Genomic DNA, 15,810 nt, shown 5'->3' with positions numbered 1-15,810 from the left:
CACTCCAGGCCCTGCTTCCCGGGGATAGTCTGGGGCAATGGATGGCCTTCATCAAAGCCATCTCTCACAAACCCTCTTCTTACCTCTTCACCAGTGTACTCAAATGATAAGGCTGCTGATTGCTGATCATTTTCCAGTGAACAAAATCTGTAAACAGAAGCCATGTGTTTCTGTATTCACTCACAGAATGGGAAGGAGTGTGTGTGTCTGTGTGTTTAGGCATTAGAGAGTAGAGAAAAAAGGGATGTGATAAATCTTCTTCATCTTCTTCTTATATTAACTGTTCTACAGTAATCTTAATTACAAGGGGTCCGCCACCTGCAGAAGGCGAGGTCAGCCAGCCCATACTGCTTTCTCTCACTGCTCAGCACTACAGTAATTAAAGAAACCCAAGTTCATAATGAAGAATAATGAGTGAGGAGTACCACTTTGGGAAAAGCTTGATTGACATGCAGCAGCTGGAGAATGGGGAAAGAACCACTAATTCACACCAACCACCTCGTTCTTTGGTCCGTTTCTATTTATTGCAGAGTTATCATCATATCATAAACTACCGTATATCTAGCGTTCTTGAACTTAGTTTATTGGAACTACTTTGTATGTGCTTTGACAAGCTCCTGCATGGACCTCAATGCAGATGAAACTGATAAATATTAATGGCACAAAGGTTTTCTACCATGCTATGTCTCTTCATGCACTAAAATAATGCTCTGAGCTTTTTATCTACCTCTCTTTTCTTTTGCTACTCTTTTCTCTTCTTTCCCCTGGTCTGCTTCTTTCCCCTGGTCTCTCCTTCATTTCCATGCCAGTCTGTTCTCCTGGGTTCTATGGGCATCGCTGCAGTCAGACATGCCCCCAGTGTGTGCACAGCACTGGCCCATGCCATCATGTTACAGGCCAATGTGAATGCCTTTCTGGATTTTTTAGCCCACTGTGCAATGAAGGCAAGTAGCTCTTCTTTCCTTCTTCTCATTTTACCACTGCTTCACTTTCTCTCTCTAGAGTAATGTATCTTGCATGTATCTTGTGTTTAATCTGCCTCTGATCTAGCTGATGCAATGACTGTTCATACACATCCAGTTTATTACAAAGGATGATGACAGCTTTTGATACATAACTTTAATGAAGCGACATTGTGTTAAAGCTCAAATCACCTGCAGTGGGGCAGATTATGTGAAAAATTATAACAACATTAGGGTGATACAGTTAATGATCATCTTGCACTATGCCATCCCCAGACTGGTACAGTATGGCACTCAGTGGGGAGTGGGGTACGGTACTCATTTGTGGCACAGCGAGCTGACTCCGCTTATCCATCGCACTGCAGATAATTGGCATTATCACTGACACTGACAAATAACCTTCAGAGGAAATCTGAATATTGCTGAGGCCATTCTTTCTGACTGAGACAAACAGTGAAGCATCAGATCAATGCCGTGGTTATCCTGTTCAATGCTCTTGAACAAGGGAGAGAAAAGAAGACAAGCAAGGTTGGTGCAATATACAGTAGCCTTTTCACATTTAGTTTTAATTGAGTCAGAAAAGCCATAAAAGTTTAGCGATTTTTTTTCTTTGCTTGAGCACACATAATTGAACACATGGGCTTGATAATTAGATTACAGAAGGTTAGATGAGAACCACAACTGAAACCTTCTCTGTTAGGGCACTAATACATTTTCTTTATCTCTCTCAGTCTGTAGCTCTAACTTGGTAGCTTCGTTTCCTTTTTAAGCTCTCTGGGTTCATTCTCTTCCACTCAGGATGTTTGTGCACTTATGCATTGCTAATAAGTGGTGACAAAGGATTATTTCCAAATGATTAGTCAGCCAGTGTTGTCAAGTTACTCAGTATGGCCACTGCAATCTTGTTATCAGCTGAGACACCAGTCCATCAGATGATGTGAGACTAGGTCTGAATAGTCTGGCCAAAGACTGGACAAAAGAAATTATCTGCCAGAATAAAGCTACAAAGGGGAATAACCAGACTACTAACCTGGAGCATTAACTAAACATATTCATGGCCACACATAGCTCAATTGGCATGGCTGTGCTGTGTATACAGTCAACAATGAAATCTTGTCACTCGTTGTGAAAGGCAGGGCTATTTTTCACTATTAAAGCCCTGTCAATTATTCAGCATCACACTCTTAGTGAATATAAATCAAATGAAATTGAAGTACTTAGGCATTGTAACATTATATGCCTTTTGTTAAGGGGGAGGGGAAATATAATCTTTAGCTTTTTTGATCTGTCAACTACTTGGCAATGATAAAATATTTCACAAGTTATTAATAAATCATTCCCCCTTTCAGCATTTGAAGTCTATGTTTTTTTATAGTGCATTAGGAAAGCCTTTGTAAATTTTATTTCATTAAACTATCTTCCTGGTAGGATACTAGGCCACTGGTGAGCCATGCCAAACTTTATATTCACCTTAGAGCTTACTTAACAAGTTAGCTGCCTTGTCAACTAGCCAAAGATTTCATAGAGCTTATAGGTTTCAGGCTAATGATTGGGGATTTTCTCCATTAATTCAGCTTGGAACACTGTGCTCAAGGACAGAAAAAATGGCACTCACTACAGGTTGTGTCACAGGTTGGTGAGAGCTGGTCTAATATAAAGTGTGGAATTATTACATGGTCTTCTTTCAATCCAAATTAATTAATTTACCATGCCTAGCTACATCAGTTGAACAGTGCAGAAGGACTTACAGTTCAAATAACTAAAATGAGAATTTGGTGATGCCTTTATATAACCATCACTGACATTTAGTGGATTTTTGAAATAACTAAATTTGGGGAGAAAGACCACAGATAAAGCTACACATTTTTCTTAGCTAACTTGCTTTCACAGCACTGTTGAATTCTTGAACTGATTGGTCAGGAGGTCTCACAGTAGTGCCAGTTGCATAGTAAATTATTATTATTTTTTTTTATTAACGCACACAATACATTGTTGTTTCTATAATAGCAACTTAAACAGGAACTTTTATGGTGGATGCTCCACATAAATGGATTTATAAAAGTGTGCAGATGTTGAAATAGTAAATTTTTCTGTAAGAAGACCATTTGTTTAACATGTACAGAAGGAGTCGCTGGTGTCAGTGCTTTGTAAGAGTTATGGGAGAGTCTTCAGAAGAGAGGACTTTGTGCTCTCTAGTTGCTCTGTAACATGACACGCTATGTTTATTTACTTCAAGAGAGCGAAAAAGAGAGGCTGGTGAGGGAATAACTATTTATAACTATTTTCTGGGGATAACCAGAACTAACTTGTTTCATGGACATTCATTAACTTTTTTCATTAAATTAAATATAATTAAATTAAATATAAGTGTAAATTGATAAAATGGGTCATTCTTTAATTAATAAAATGCTATAACTTCACATCTGGCCACTTCAAACCACCTTTGATTATTTCCCTAGATAAATAATCTCATTTCATTTAATGTACCCATTCATGAACCAAAATGGAGGATGTTTTGTGTAGTTTTTTATTTGTAAACAACAGAGTATGCCATGTTGAGCTTTAAAAAATATTTTGTCATCTGTTTCATTAATTACTCAGCTTTTCACCCCCAGTAAAATAGTCCATCACATGAGTGATGGAAGACCTTTAAAATTTGTTAAAACTGTAAGACTCTCAACACTTTTCCAAAAAATTTGGTAAAATGGCTGAACACACTTTTACTTTTCTCATTTTATTGTTATTGTTGTCTTTGTAAATTTGGTAAACTTGTCAAACTGATACATTGATCATTAATGTAAAGCATCAAAAATACTCCTCCTTTGAATTTCATTTTAATGTTGAACACCCCTGACCGCACAATTTTTACATCACACCTACAAAGTGCATGATGTTCCTCTAGTTTTGACTTCTCTATGCAGTAAAACTGAACAGTCCTTTCAGCAGGAAATTTTGTTGTTATCTGGGCTGTTTAGCTGCTGTTTGCTAAATAGCATCCATTGTTGGAGTTTTAGTCCACGAAATAAGCATTAATCAACATTCAGAATTGGTCAGTTATGCTGAGTGGAGCTAAATAGGTTTCTGATCCCAGTGTTTCTGTGAACTTTTGTGGCATGCTTTAAGCGTTTAAAAAAAAAAAGTGAGATTTGTATATTTATGGCTATGAGACCACAACAAAGGCAAAAAACCTTAGTCTCACAGGTAAACTCCGAGACTTTACAGGTATGCTATAGTACACCATTCTATTATAAGATATATTTATATTTGTATTAATATTCTGCAAGTGAGAAAACTGGTATGATTTGCTCCACACTGTGATTTCTATTCTTTGACAGTTGTTTGAATGAAGGGTGCTACTGCCCTCTTCCACTATGTAAAGGGAGTAAATATTGATTGTGTGGTAAGAATACTACAGAAATACATATTTGATTTAAGTTTTGTTTTGGTCAGTGAAGCATATTTCCAACTCAAACTAACAAACTACTTCCCTTTCCACAGCAGCCACCAGAGACTTCTAAATGAAATATACAATTCCACATAATAATTAACCAGTCTTTTCATGAATAAAGGAAAGGCAATGAGCATATATAGAATTCACTTTCATGGCTTTCAGAGCTGTCTCATGAATAAATGTTTAATATGTTAAAGCAGAAAAAGGATAGACTCTGGGAAAGAGGCCTAGAAAAAAACTGGGTTAATTTGTCTAGATCATAATTACTGGAAGAGAGGTAGGGCACAGGAGAACTGTAGTTCAGTCAGTGTTGGTGTCTTCGGCTCTGCAGTACTGTGTCCATGAGAGCTCTAATGAAGCTCTGACAGGCAGGAGGATGATGCCGAGAAGAAGAGACTATACCCCTGAAACAAGAAGGAGTGAGTCCCTCTGGCTAATAAGGGTCTGCTTTGAGGGAGTTGAAAGAAGCTTTTTCTTAAGGAAGGCGGTCCGTGGAGATATGATTATTAAAATAAGCCACTGTCACAAAGATTTCATTTTAACTTTTCTTTAAAGGAGACACCTTATCTGATTCCTCTGTGCCATCCCATATTTCCTACACAGCACAGGCGTCTGTTTACCACCTAGCGCTTTCTCTCCTTGTCTTTGGTAAGGGGTAAAGATTGTGCTGTATGTACCTGATTAAACTCCCCTGTCCTCCTCCCTCAAAAGAAACGAGAGAGGGGTAGTAAAGACCTGATAGAACTTTAATCTGAAATGAAATCTCTAAATGAGTCAAATGTCAGAAGGCAGCTGAAATATTCATTTTATTAAAAATGTACACAAGTTCTAATTTTAATTCCATGGCACATCAGTCCTCTTTGTTCTTGTGCACAGTGAATAGGCACAGATGGATAAATGGGGAGTCTGATAGATGTGCATGGTCTGCTCAAACAGGCTGTGAATCCATATCCCTCACTCCTTCATTCTCTAACATCAAATGCCCTGACTCTCAGAAATTTCACCTGGATTAGTGTAGCACATGAAGAGTTAAATGTAGTTGTGCTGATAGATTTGAATAGTTTAAGCTTCTATCACTGCAGTGAAATCTTCCACCCTGCAAAGTTTATTTAAAACTATGGCTTCATAGTTCACATGCAAGGAGCTAATATTCAGATAGACAGTATCTTGTGTGTTAAATTAATTTTGGTTGCCCTCCAAAAACTGGGTTGTACACTTCAGGTTTAATGATTATGCTTTTTACAAGGAGAAGAAGCTAAGGGATTTTTAAACTTTTATGCAGGAAAGGAAAATTTTGTAACTGCAATAGGCATATAAAAGTCTGCATATTTCCACTTTACATATATGATCATATATGGTCAACTCAAGAATTATTGAGACCTTTAAAATGTTAACATACAAAATAAACCATGCACATGTGTGATATTTTGAGCTTAAAAATATAGTTTTATTTTAACACCATTTTTAAAAATTAAGGTACCTTCACGGCATAGTGTTATACTTGAGTGCAGTGTGCTGATTGTGTTTTGTCTGTGGCAGTGTGTCCCAGTGGCAGGTATGGGAAAGCTTGTGCTGAAGTGTGTCTCTGCATGAACAACGGCACATGCAACCCTATTGACGGCTCCTGCCAGTGCCTCCCCGGCTGGATTGGAGATGACTGTTCACAGGGTATGAATCAATTAACCCCTCTGAATTTCCTCTCTGTCATTCTGTCAACTCTCTGCTTTTTTCTTCTCTTCCCCTTCCTCCACCTCTGTCTGTCTCACTTCCTTTCTTTTTCATTCTCATGTGATTATTATAGTTATACAAACTTTTATACATGCACCTGCCCACACTTTCTACATGTTTATATACTATGTGTGGCATAGAATACTTGACATTGTATGAGGATTGTGGGAGTGTGAATTTGTAAATGTGTGTTTAAGAAACCCAACTGTGATGGTGTGTCTGGCATCTGCAGCATGTCCTATAGGGCAGTGGGGTCCTGACTGCCTCAACTCATGCAACTGTCACAACGGCGCCCAGTGTAGTGCCTATGATGGGGAGTGCAGGTGCAGCCCTGGCTGGACGGGCCTTTACTGCACACAGGGTGAGCCTCATTTTCTCTCTCTCTCTCTCTCTCTCTCTCTCTCCCTCTCTCTCTCTCTCTCACACACACACACACACACACACACACACAGGCACACGCGCACACACACACACTCAAACATTATGCATTGGTCACAGTCAAACAGTGGCACCTGCTGGCATTGCAGTAAAAGCACAAGTTGTTACAAAGAAAAAAGGAAACAATTGTGGATTATCTTATAAATATCTTATAATGACTGGAATGATCTTAAGATATAAATGGATTTTTCATATGAAGCACAGATCTTATTAAGATCTCATCTTTCTCATTTGGCAATAAATGGTGTTATACAGTAAAATAGCATTCACATGGTGCAAACAAATATCCTAACCACAGCATTTTCTGTCACCTCGTGGTCTCAATTAATTATTGATATAATATTGAGTAATTTTTGTTTGTTCCCAGTTGTTCCTCATTCATTTTTCATATGAGCAGTGGTGCGTGCTTCGTTTTACTTGAAGGATGATGAAATCCGTTTGTCTTTTGCTGCAATGTTTTTCTCCAATGGGCTCATTAGCTTAGTGTCCTTGTGTGGACTTTGTGTATACAGACAAGTGCCAAATTAAAGGAAAAACTGGTGGCTCTGTTGTTCTTTGGAAAGCATTTTGCTAGCATGTTGGTCCTCTTGTCCCATTAGACAAAAGGATCACTGACTGAGTGATCACTTTTATCATATGATGAAACTTCTCTATCGTGATTGGAGTGGTCTCTTCCAGGATGATAATGTACCCATCCACAGGGTACTAGGGCTTGCTGAATTGTTTGATGAGTATAAAAATGGTGTAAGTCATCTGCTATCACCTTCACAATCACAGATCTCAACCCAACTGAACACCCAGAGAGTTTGAACTGATGTATTAGACAGCACCCTCCATCTTTAAGAAGAATGGTTTTCATACCTCCAGTACATTTCCCTAAGAGTTGTAGAATTAATGCCAAAGTGCACTGAAGCTGTTCTGAGGCTCACGGTGACCCAGTACCTTACTCTATCTTTCACTTGTTCAGGCTGCCCATCGGGCTTCTATGGGCATGACTGCGCTGAGGTGTGTCGCTGTCAGAACGGAGCAGATTGTGAGCACATCACAGGCCAGTGTACCTGTCGCACAGGCTTCATTGGTAGCAGCTGCGAGCAAAGTGAGTGCTATTCTCTATTTGTGTCTGTGTTAGGGAATTTACTGAGTTGCATAATTCTGTTGTGGTGTTGGGTAAGAGTGAGTGAGCGATCCATAACTGCAGTGCTCAAGCTCTGCATATTAGCTCTATGTGTTACTCTGTCTACAGAGTGTCCTCCTGGGACTTTCGGCTATGGTTGTCAGCAACTGTGTGAGTGCATGAACAATGCCACCTGTGACTATGTGACTGGAACCTGTTACTGCAGTCCTGGATACAAAGGAATTCGCTGTGACCAGGGTAAACAAAATGCTTCCTCATACATACACACGTGGTGCTGTTAGGTTGTTATTTAAACTTTATGTCTCATATGCACATATAATTTTGTCACATTCATTAGTTTTGAATAATACCCTAAGTGGCACTAAATATTTGGGCTGTGTACTACAATATGAAATCGATATCACAATAAATGTTGTCACAGTGCAAAATCTGAGATTATTGTGACTATTGTACATCTATAACTCTGACCAATCCCACTGGTACTCATAGTAACAAGCAGTGGATTTGACTTAATTTTGTTTAATTTTTCCTCCTTTTCCTCATTAAATCATTTACTTTTGTACATGTTATTTTGGTATATTGTGTAAATGTGGGAAAATGTGTTTAAGAATGATGTTTTGTACCCCTGTACAAATTATCTCTCTCTGTTTCTCTCTCATCCATGCATTGTTATTTTCTAGCTGCTTCAAATACAGTGGACACATATTAAACACATTCAGTTTGTGTGTGTGTGTGTGTGTATGTGTTAGCGGCTCTGATGATGGAGGAGCTGAACCCCTACACTAAGATCAGTCCAGCCCTGAGCTCCGAGCGCCAGTCAGCTGGTGCCGTCATGGGCATCATCTTCCTACTCCTCATCATCATGGCCATGCTTAGCCTATTTGTGTGGTACAAACAGAGGCAGAGGGAGAAGGGTCAGGACATGCCGAGTGTGTCCTACACACCAGCCCTGCACATCACCAACACTGACTACTCACTCTCTGGTGAGAATGTTGTATTAGTAAAGCATGAAAATCCTCAAGACTTTTACTCTGTCTCCAATGTGGTGGTTGTATCAAGACCTCTCTCTGTCAGTGTGCTGGGTCTCTTGTTCTGTGCAGCACATCTAAGCCTCTGTGTTTGGTGTGAGATTGGATTTTGCCTTTTGCAAGAGATGCATTTTCAGGTCCAGAGACAGGAAAATAATAAACAGTTACTGGTTTATTACTGTTTGGGCTGACCTGTGACCTCTGACCTGTGTATTGCTAATTTGGTTGGACCTAAGCCAGTTTGTTCTTAATTTCACCCAGTTGTTATTTTCTTGGTCAGAAATGAATGCATCTGCACATCTAAGAAGAGTAGTATAACAGGAGGTGTTATGTAAAATTGGCAGCAGTGTATTTTTAACTCATAGGTCTAACATCTGTGTTTTTATCTGTCCACGAAGACACACTCTTAGGACAGATGCAAGGCCTTCTCAAGCACAGACATAAAAGTCCATTTCTAACCAGATTTTTGGATGTACTACTTACATCAACATTCTTTAACTTAAATAGGCTACAAATTTAAAATAAACAACCCAGTTGTAGCTACAAAAAATGGAATATGCCAGCTGATGCTGGATAGAGGCTGAAGAAATGTGTTTGGGGCATATATTTCATAGAACACACATGAATAATATGAAAGAAAATACATTTGAATTGAATTTATTTTGGCCAGGTGGCCAGATATTGATGATAGCCCTAAGATATTGATGAGAAGTCCATCAGTGAAACCTAATCATATGCCTTTATGAAATTATTACTGTGCTGCATTGCACTCACTTTTTTAAAAGAAATAAGAAGTGCTGATTTGATCAGATATCACTGCAGCATGCCTAACCATACCTCTTGATGATAATGCATTCTAAATCAACATCTTAGTGCCACCAGTCACCAGGTTACCACTTATGCAGATTATGAGGAAAATACAAAGAATATATAATCTTGTGATCTGCCATGATCTTGTGTGTTATTTTTGTGCTTGAGTTATGATCACAAAAATAGGGCACTAAAATTGTGTTCTCTTTCTACCAGACACATCTCAGAGCAGCAGTGGCCAGTGTTTCTCCAACCCCAGTTACCACACTGTGGCCCAGTGCAACATTCCCTCCTCCAACACTAACAATCTGGATGGCACTCTAACTCTGAAGGCAAACACCTCCATGCGCGCACACACACACACACACACACACGCACACACACACACACACAAAATCCAATTACCCACACATGACCTTTTTCACATAACTACAAAAACAAGCCTTGAACGTAATTAACACGTTTTTAACCTTAACCTATTTTGTTTCACACAGAAAGGGGATAGGAGCAACTCAGAATGGAGAGCATACTGCAATCTGAATGACCTTGGTCAGTGTCTATGCTCTTTATCTCTCTTTTTATCTCCTGCTGCAATTACTACAAGAGAGTTTGACACATGCAGACATGCTCATATTATTTTCAAAACAAATTACACGTAACCACTTTCTACCTACAACTCCCTCCCCAACACAGTCATGTTGAAAAATGAAGTGACTTTTCCATATCTACATACACTAGCTACTCTCCAGGCGCTGTAGAAATAGCAGGGGCCCATCATCCTGCTGAGTAGTGACTGCTGATTGCAAATGTTTTGTACTAGGGGAAGCTTCCAGCCCTAGCATGTGGTCTTTCCCTGCTGTGGCTTTAATAGGACTTCACTGTTGGTACTCTCTCACATACACAGACAAAAAGTCCTACTCAGCCTACATTACCCAGGGTCACCATGAGCAAGGGAGGAGGAAACACACTAGTTCTGTGGCTTCTCAACCTGATATGTCTGAGTGCGGGACAGATGATAAGCCTGCAGCAGTATGTAAGAGGCAGGAGGCAGAGGATTTAGTCTCTGGTTTGGGTTTTCCATCAGTTTCCATAGAGGAAGTAAGATTACACAACCTGCAATCACAAACTTGGACAGTGAGACATTGAGTTTTCCTACTTCACTGAAACATGACATCATTTTCTGTCTGGTGGTTTTATGACTTGTTAAAAGGAGATAACAGTATTTAAGTTGAACTATAAAATTATAAATTATAAAATAATTAATTGAGCTTACTCTGAAATTTGTTTAGTTTTCTAAATGAAATCCTATTGCCATTAACCTTGCTTAATTTTCCAGTATTTACCAATGGAAAATTATGTCCATTTTCAGTCTAGAGTTTTATTTCTTCTTGTGTATAGAAACTATGTGGCCACCAAAACTGTAAACAGAGCTGAATAAAGGATAAACACAGGGCACTTTAGAACTTGCTGATACCTGATAACCAATTTGCAATCTGGTAGCTGGAAATACTCACACAGCTTTTATCAGTTGCTTCCTGCTTATGTTAAGTGCACTTAAGTTTACATTCTTAACATCACCTTGACCATTTTGTAACATTCCTACCTGGGTGGTCACTGAAGTTACTCACGTTTCCTGGTTAAATTGTTTTGAGCAAGGATATCGAGAGAATTGTAAATCATACAGCTTTCTTCTTCTGAAGTCAGGACTGCAGTGTGATGTCCTCTGCTACGTGATCCTTACCATTTGTTCCATACATTTGGTAAACACAGTCTTGCTGGACAAAATGTAGCCCCATAGAAGAAATACACTAGCTGTGAGAAAGCTGTGAATAAGGAACATTTGCATGCAGAGTGAAAGATCAAGCTTATCAATAACAGCAACAATCTTACTGTGTGTTTGCCTCAGCGTTTGTTCCACAGATACAGTAAATTACATAAGATTGAATCAAGCTTTCTAGCTTAAAACATGTTTGTTGGGTATAAAATTTAATTTGTGTATTACTATTTACAACATTATCATTTCTAAGCATGCACATTTCTGTTTGTGTGTGCTTTTGAATTAGGTGTGTCACGAGAGGATACACTGATACTGCAAGACAACAAAACCACTCAAGTTGCTAAAGGTAATAACCCCAGGATGCACTTTTTCAGAGGTACTGGCATGGGCAAACATGATTGTATAAAATAAACATTGCACAATAAATATTTACTTTTTTCACTAAAACAAACAAAATGATTCTCATTAATAATTTTTAAAATAATAGTATTTTGTATGTAGAAAATTATTGGCACCTTTAATGAACATTTACGATAAATGCAAACAAATGTTTATCTTGTGAAAAAAATACGTATTAAAAATATTTGTCTTTTGAGAAACATTTTTGTAACCTTTAACCCATTATGAGATTGCACAAATGTAAAATGCCCTTGTTACCCATCACTAAGCTCTTTCAACAAAAAGAGACAGGTGCTTTTTGAACTTTACAAGTCAGATAATAGATATAGAATAATGCTTAAATGCAGTTAAAAATACCATTATGTACAATCAAGATCATCATAAAAAAGCTTCAGAAGTCTGGAACCAGTTGAAAATGTTCCCCGGATACACATGAACCCCTGGACCCCCTGCCTGGGGCAGGGAGAATCACCTCGGTACATTGTTTTTCTCGTGCGAAGCCAATCATAGGTTACTACCGCACTCACGCCACAGGATGGGGTGACGTTAACCTTGTAGAACCTGGAGAAATTGCATGGTCGCAGACTTCCTGGAGCTGATTGCATCTAATGCTGCATTCACTAAAGGTTCTAACTCGTAATTTCCAATCTCCGACTAGGAAAAGCCAAACAAAACACCGCCTTAACTCCTAATTCCTACTCAGGAACATGGGACGGTCACCTCAACCCCAAATTCACCATGATATTACTGTTCGTGCTACCACACAGACTCCTTAAAGGTGGCTGTGGATGTTCTGCCATGGAAGGCTACAGACTACAATTGCTAAGAACAGTTTACACTCAAGTCTCCATCACTGAACAGTTAATAACTTCAGTTATTATAACTTTGATATAATAGACTTAAAGTTAAAACTCTAATGAAGTTCATACTCAAGCTCCTTTTAACACAAATGTTACTTTTTGATGCTATAGTATACAGTTATAGAAGATCAATAATTTATATAAATTTATAATCACACTATCTAGTGTCACCCGGAAGAGGATGGGTTCCCTTTTGAGTCTGGTTCCTCTCAAGGTTTCTTCCTCTTGTCGTCTCACGGAGTTTTTCCTTGCCACTATCGCCTCTGGCTTGCTCATTAGGGATAAATTTAAAATTTTAATCAAAATTTTATATCCAGTAAAGCTGCTTTGTGACAATGTCCATTGTTAAAAGTGCTATATAAATAAAATTTTATTGAATTGAACTGAGTTCAGCAACTGACATCAAATGTAGGTTTGCCTTCGTGAAACACTGCAAGGTCAGTCAGTTGGTTTACAAAATTGGGCAATATAACCCCAGACCACAAGGTCACTCCAGAGTTAGGTGACCTCCAATGCACGGACCAGCTTATTGGCAAAGTATGCAGTTCTCCTACTCTATTTGCTGAAGCGATCGCTAGCAAAAAGGCAACATATAGAGGCACCCATTTCAATTCGGGATCCTGTATGGACTCATAAGGAGGGGTCTTAATGGAATCCAGCTAACAGATGTGACGCACTGGCCTCCACACACACACCTTTAGTAACATGCTTCTGTCCAGCACTCCCTGAGGAAAGGTTGGTATTTTCGGGCAGTGCACCAGATCCAGTCCTTGAGGTGCACACAATTTGCAGAACAGTTTGCAAGAGGCCTAGAGGCATTTGCATTCAGAAGTATTTCTTGGACTGGTGAGTCACAGTGTTCATTCTGAGAGGCCAAACCCACAGGCACAGGTGACCTAGCTGGGGGTACCAAATTGAAGATAATAGATCTGGTCTGGGAGGAAGCCACCAGGGTGTTCCAACCACTAGCAAAAGTAGCAGTGGACACTAAGGCCTTGCCATCTCTGAGCCACAATTAGGATTCTATGGTCTAGTTGCTGAATTCTGTGTGATGTGGGTAGAATCAGTGATGGAGGCAGAAAAGCATACAGTAGATGGTGAGGCCATTCATGGGCCAGTACATCCTTTCCCAGCAAGTTGTCTGGCTCCATTAAGGAGAACCACGATCAGCAACAAGTTGATTTGGCATTGGTGAAAATGTCCTCCTGTGTTTGGCCAAACTTAGGTGGGTAGGTGCAGACACCACTCTTCCGGACATATGCACTGTCAAGACTGCTTCACCATTTTACAGTACCTTTTACAGTACCAGTTTTTGCTAAGCTGACAATGAGGCCAACAGATGGACAGATGGGCCCACCTGAGGAGCTTTTGTGCAATTGTCACAATATTGTCTGACTGTACTAGCATGTGACAATGTCTCAGAACTGGTAAGAAGAAATTATGGCCAGTTGACCTGTGGTATTTGGGGTCCACTTGCAGGCTGACAGCCCACTTCTGAAAGTCTCTTAATTCCAGCAAGCCCAAAGGAACTACTGCTGCAGTTGCTGTCAGCAATCATAACATCATCTGACAGGAACCGGTACTGCATATATCAGCCTGGCTGAATCTGATTGGCGAGTGCAATAATGAATTACATTCACACCATGAAATACATCTGATAGCCTTTGTATATGGAAACGGAGGGCTTTTAGGAACAAGCACTCTTAGAAACTTAGATAAATTGCCATCCTTCTTCTGAACAAAAAAGTATATTGAAGAACCTTTTATTCTGAACCATGGAGTTTACATCTCTCTATCCCTCTCCCACCTCTGTCCAAGAGGGCACGGACAGAGCAGCATCTTGTTAGGGCCTAATATCAACAAGGCCCTGAGCCCCTGGAATGTTAGAGGCTGACAGTAGAACTGCAACACTATCAAGACTCACTGATCTGATGTAGTCACTTGTTTTTAGCTGTAGTTCATCCCACTGGCAGGTCCTGCCCTTCATACGCTGCAGCACCCTTAATTGGTGGTGAGGCATTGTTCAGAGCCTCATTTTCAGAATCATCACTTTCAGCTGAGCCATGTCTGCTGCTAGATCATTCACCTGCCTAGTGACTTGGATTGCTTTCACTACATCTTGTTATGCTTATCAGTCATTGCTGATCATAGGTGTTTATAACTAACAAATTGTTTAGGCTATGGTGTTTGGGTCAGATTCAACTCTCAATTAGGGCCAAAATCCGCCAGCTGGATGCACCATGATGGCATTGTCACACAGTCAGCACAGGTGAAGTTCAACCCAGACACTGCATCTTCATGTTAGTCAATGCTTAGGAAGCAAGCACATAGCATAGTAAGTATAGCTAATAAAGCTAGCAATGCTAAAGACAGAATCCAACTCTAAAGTAATAAAGTGATAAACTCTAAAATAAACACTTAAGTTCCATAGCATTCTCCAGAAAAATATACACAAGAAATATATGAAAATACACTCAATTTGGCAGAAGAGAAGATGTTAGCTGCATATGGTGTACATGTGGTCTGGTATGTGTAAGGAGAGAAGAAGAAAAGATGGCTTTATAACAGCAGTAATTATAGTGTCATACAGTCCCCTCCGAAAGTATTGGAACAGCAAGGCCAATTCCTTTATTTTTGCTATACACTGAAGACATTTGGGTTTGAGAACAATATGAGATGATAGATCAGAATTTCATATTTCATGATATGTAAATATCATTTCCTGATATTTACATCTAGATGTGTTAAACAATGTAGAACATGGCACCTTTTGTTTGAACCCACCAATTTAGATTGTTTAAACAATTAATAGCTCTGAATGTCTGTTATTGGTTTGAGCCCTGGGTTTCACCTGTGAAGACTACATTTATTGTTAAAAAGGATAAACTAACAAGAAGACCAGAGAGCTATCTATAGGAGAAATACAGGCCATTTTGAAGCTGAGAAAAGAGGGAAAATCGATCAGAGCCATTGCACAAGCATTGGGCATAGCCAATAAAATAATTTGGAATGTCCTGAAAAAGAAAGAAACCACTGGTGTACTAACAACGAGACATCGAACAAGTCTGCCAAGGAAAACAGCAGCAGTTGATGAAAGAAAAATTGTGAGAGATGTTAAGAAAAACCCCAGAACAACAGTCAGTGACATCACCAACAACCTCCACAGGGCAGGCATGAAGGTATCACAATTCAAAGAAGGTATCACAAGGTATCACCATTCAA

At 39.3% G+C, this 15,810-nt stretch overlaps 1 protein-coding gene across 5 annotated transcripts in view; it reads left to right on the top strand.

The window, feature by feature from the left end:
* Positions 1 to 15,810, top strand: part of megf11 (multiple EGF-like-domains 11) — a 109,904-nt gene that overhangs the window by 86,198 nt on the left and 7,896 nt on the right. For 3 of the 5 annotated variants that reach the window (XM_053234966.1, XM_026927092.3, XM_053234967.1), the window contains 8 exons: positions 5,953 to 6,081; positions 6,374 to 6,502; positions 7,547 to 7,675; positions 7,823 to 7,951; positions 8,464 to 8,697; positions 9,769 to 9,884; positions 10,047 to 10,101; positions 11,616 to 11,675. In XM_053234966.1, the coding sequence (XP_053090941.1) occupies positions 5,953 to 6,081; positions 6,374 to 6,502; positions 7,547 to 7,675; positions 7,823 to 7,951; positions 8,464 to 8,697; positions 9,769 to 9,884; positions 10,047 to 10,101; positions 11,616 to 11,675 (981 nt within the window). The other 2 variants (XM_026927089.3, XM_053234968.1) reach the window with 2 other exon arrangements.

Source organism: Pangasianodon hypophthalmus, chromosome 6 (genome assembly GCF_027358585.1).
Source record: "Pangasianodon hypophthalmus isolate fPanHyp1 chromosome 6, fPanHyp1.pri, whole genome shotgun sequence".
Classification (NCBI taxonomy): domain Eukaryota; kingdom Metazoa; phylum Chordata; class Actinopteri; order Siluriformes; family Pangasiidae; genus Pangasianodon; species Pangasianodon hypophthalmus.
The sequence above is the reverse complement of the archived record's forward strand: the minus strand, read 5'-3'. Positions and strand labels throughout refer to the sequence as shown.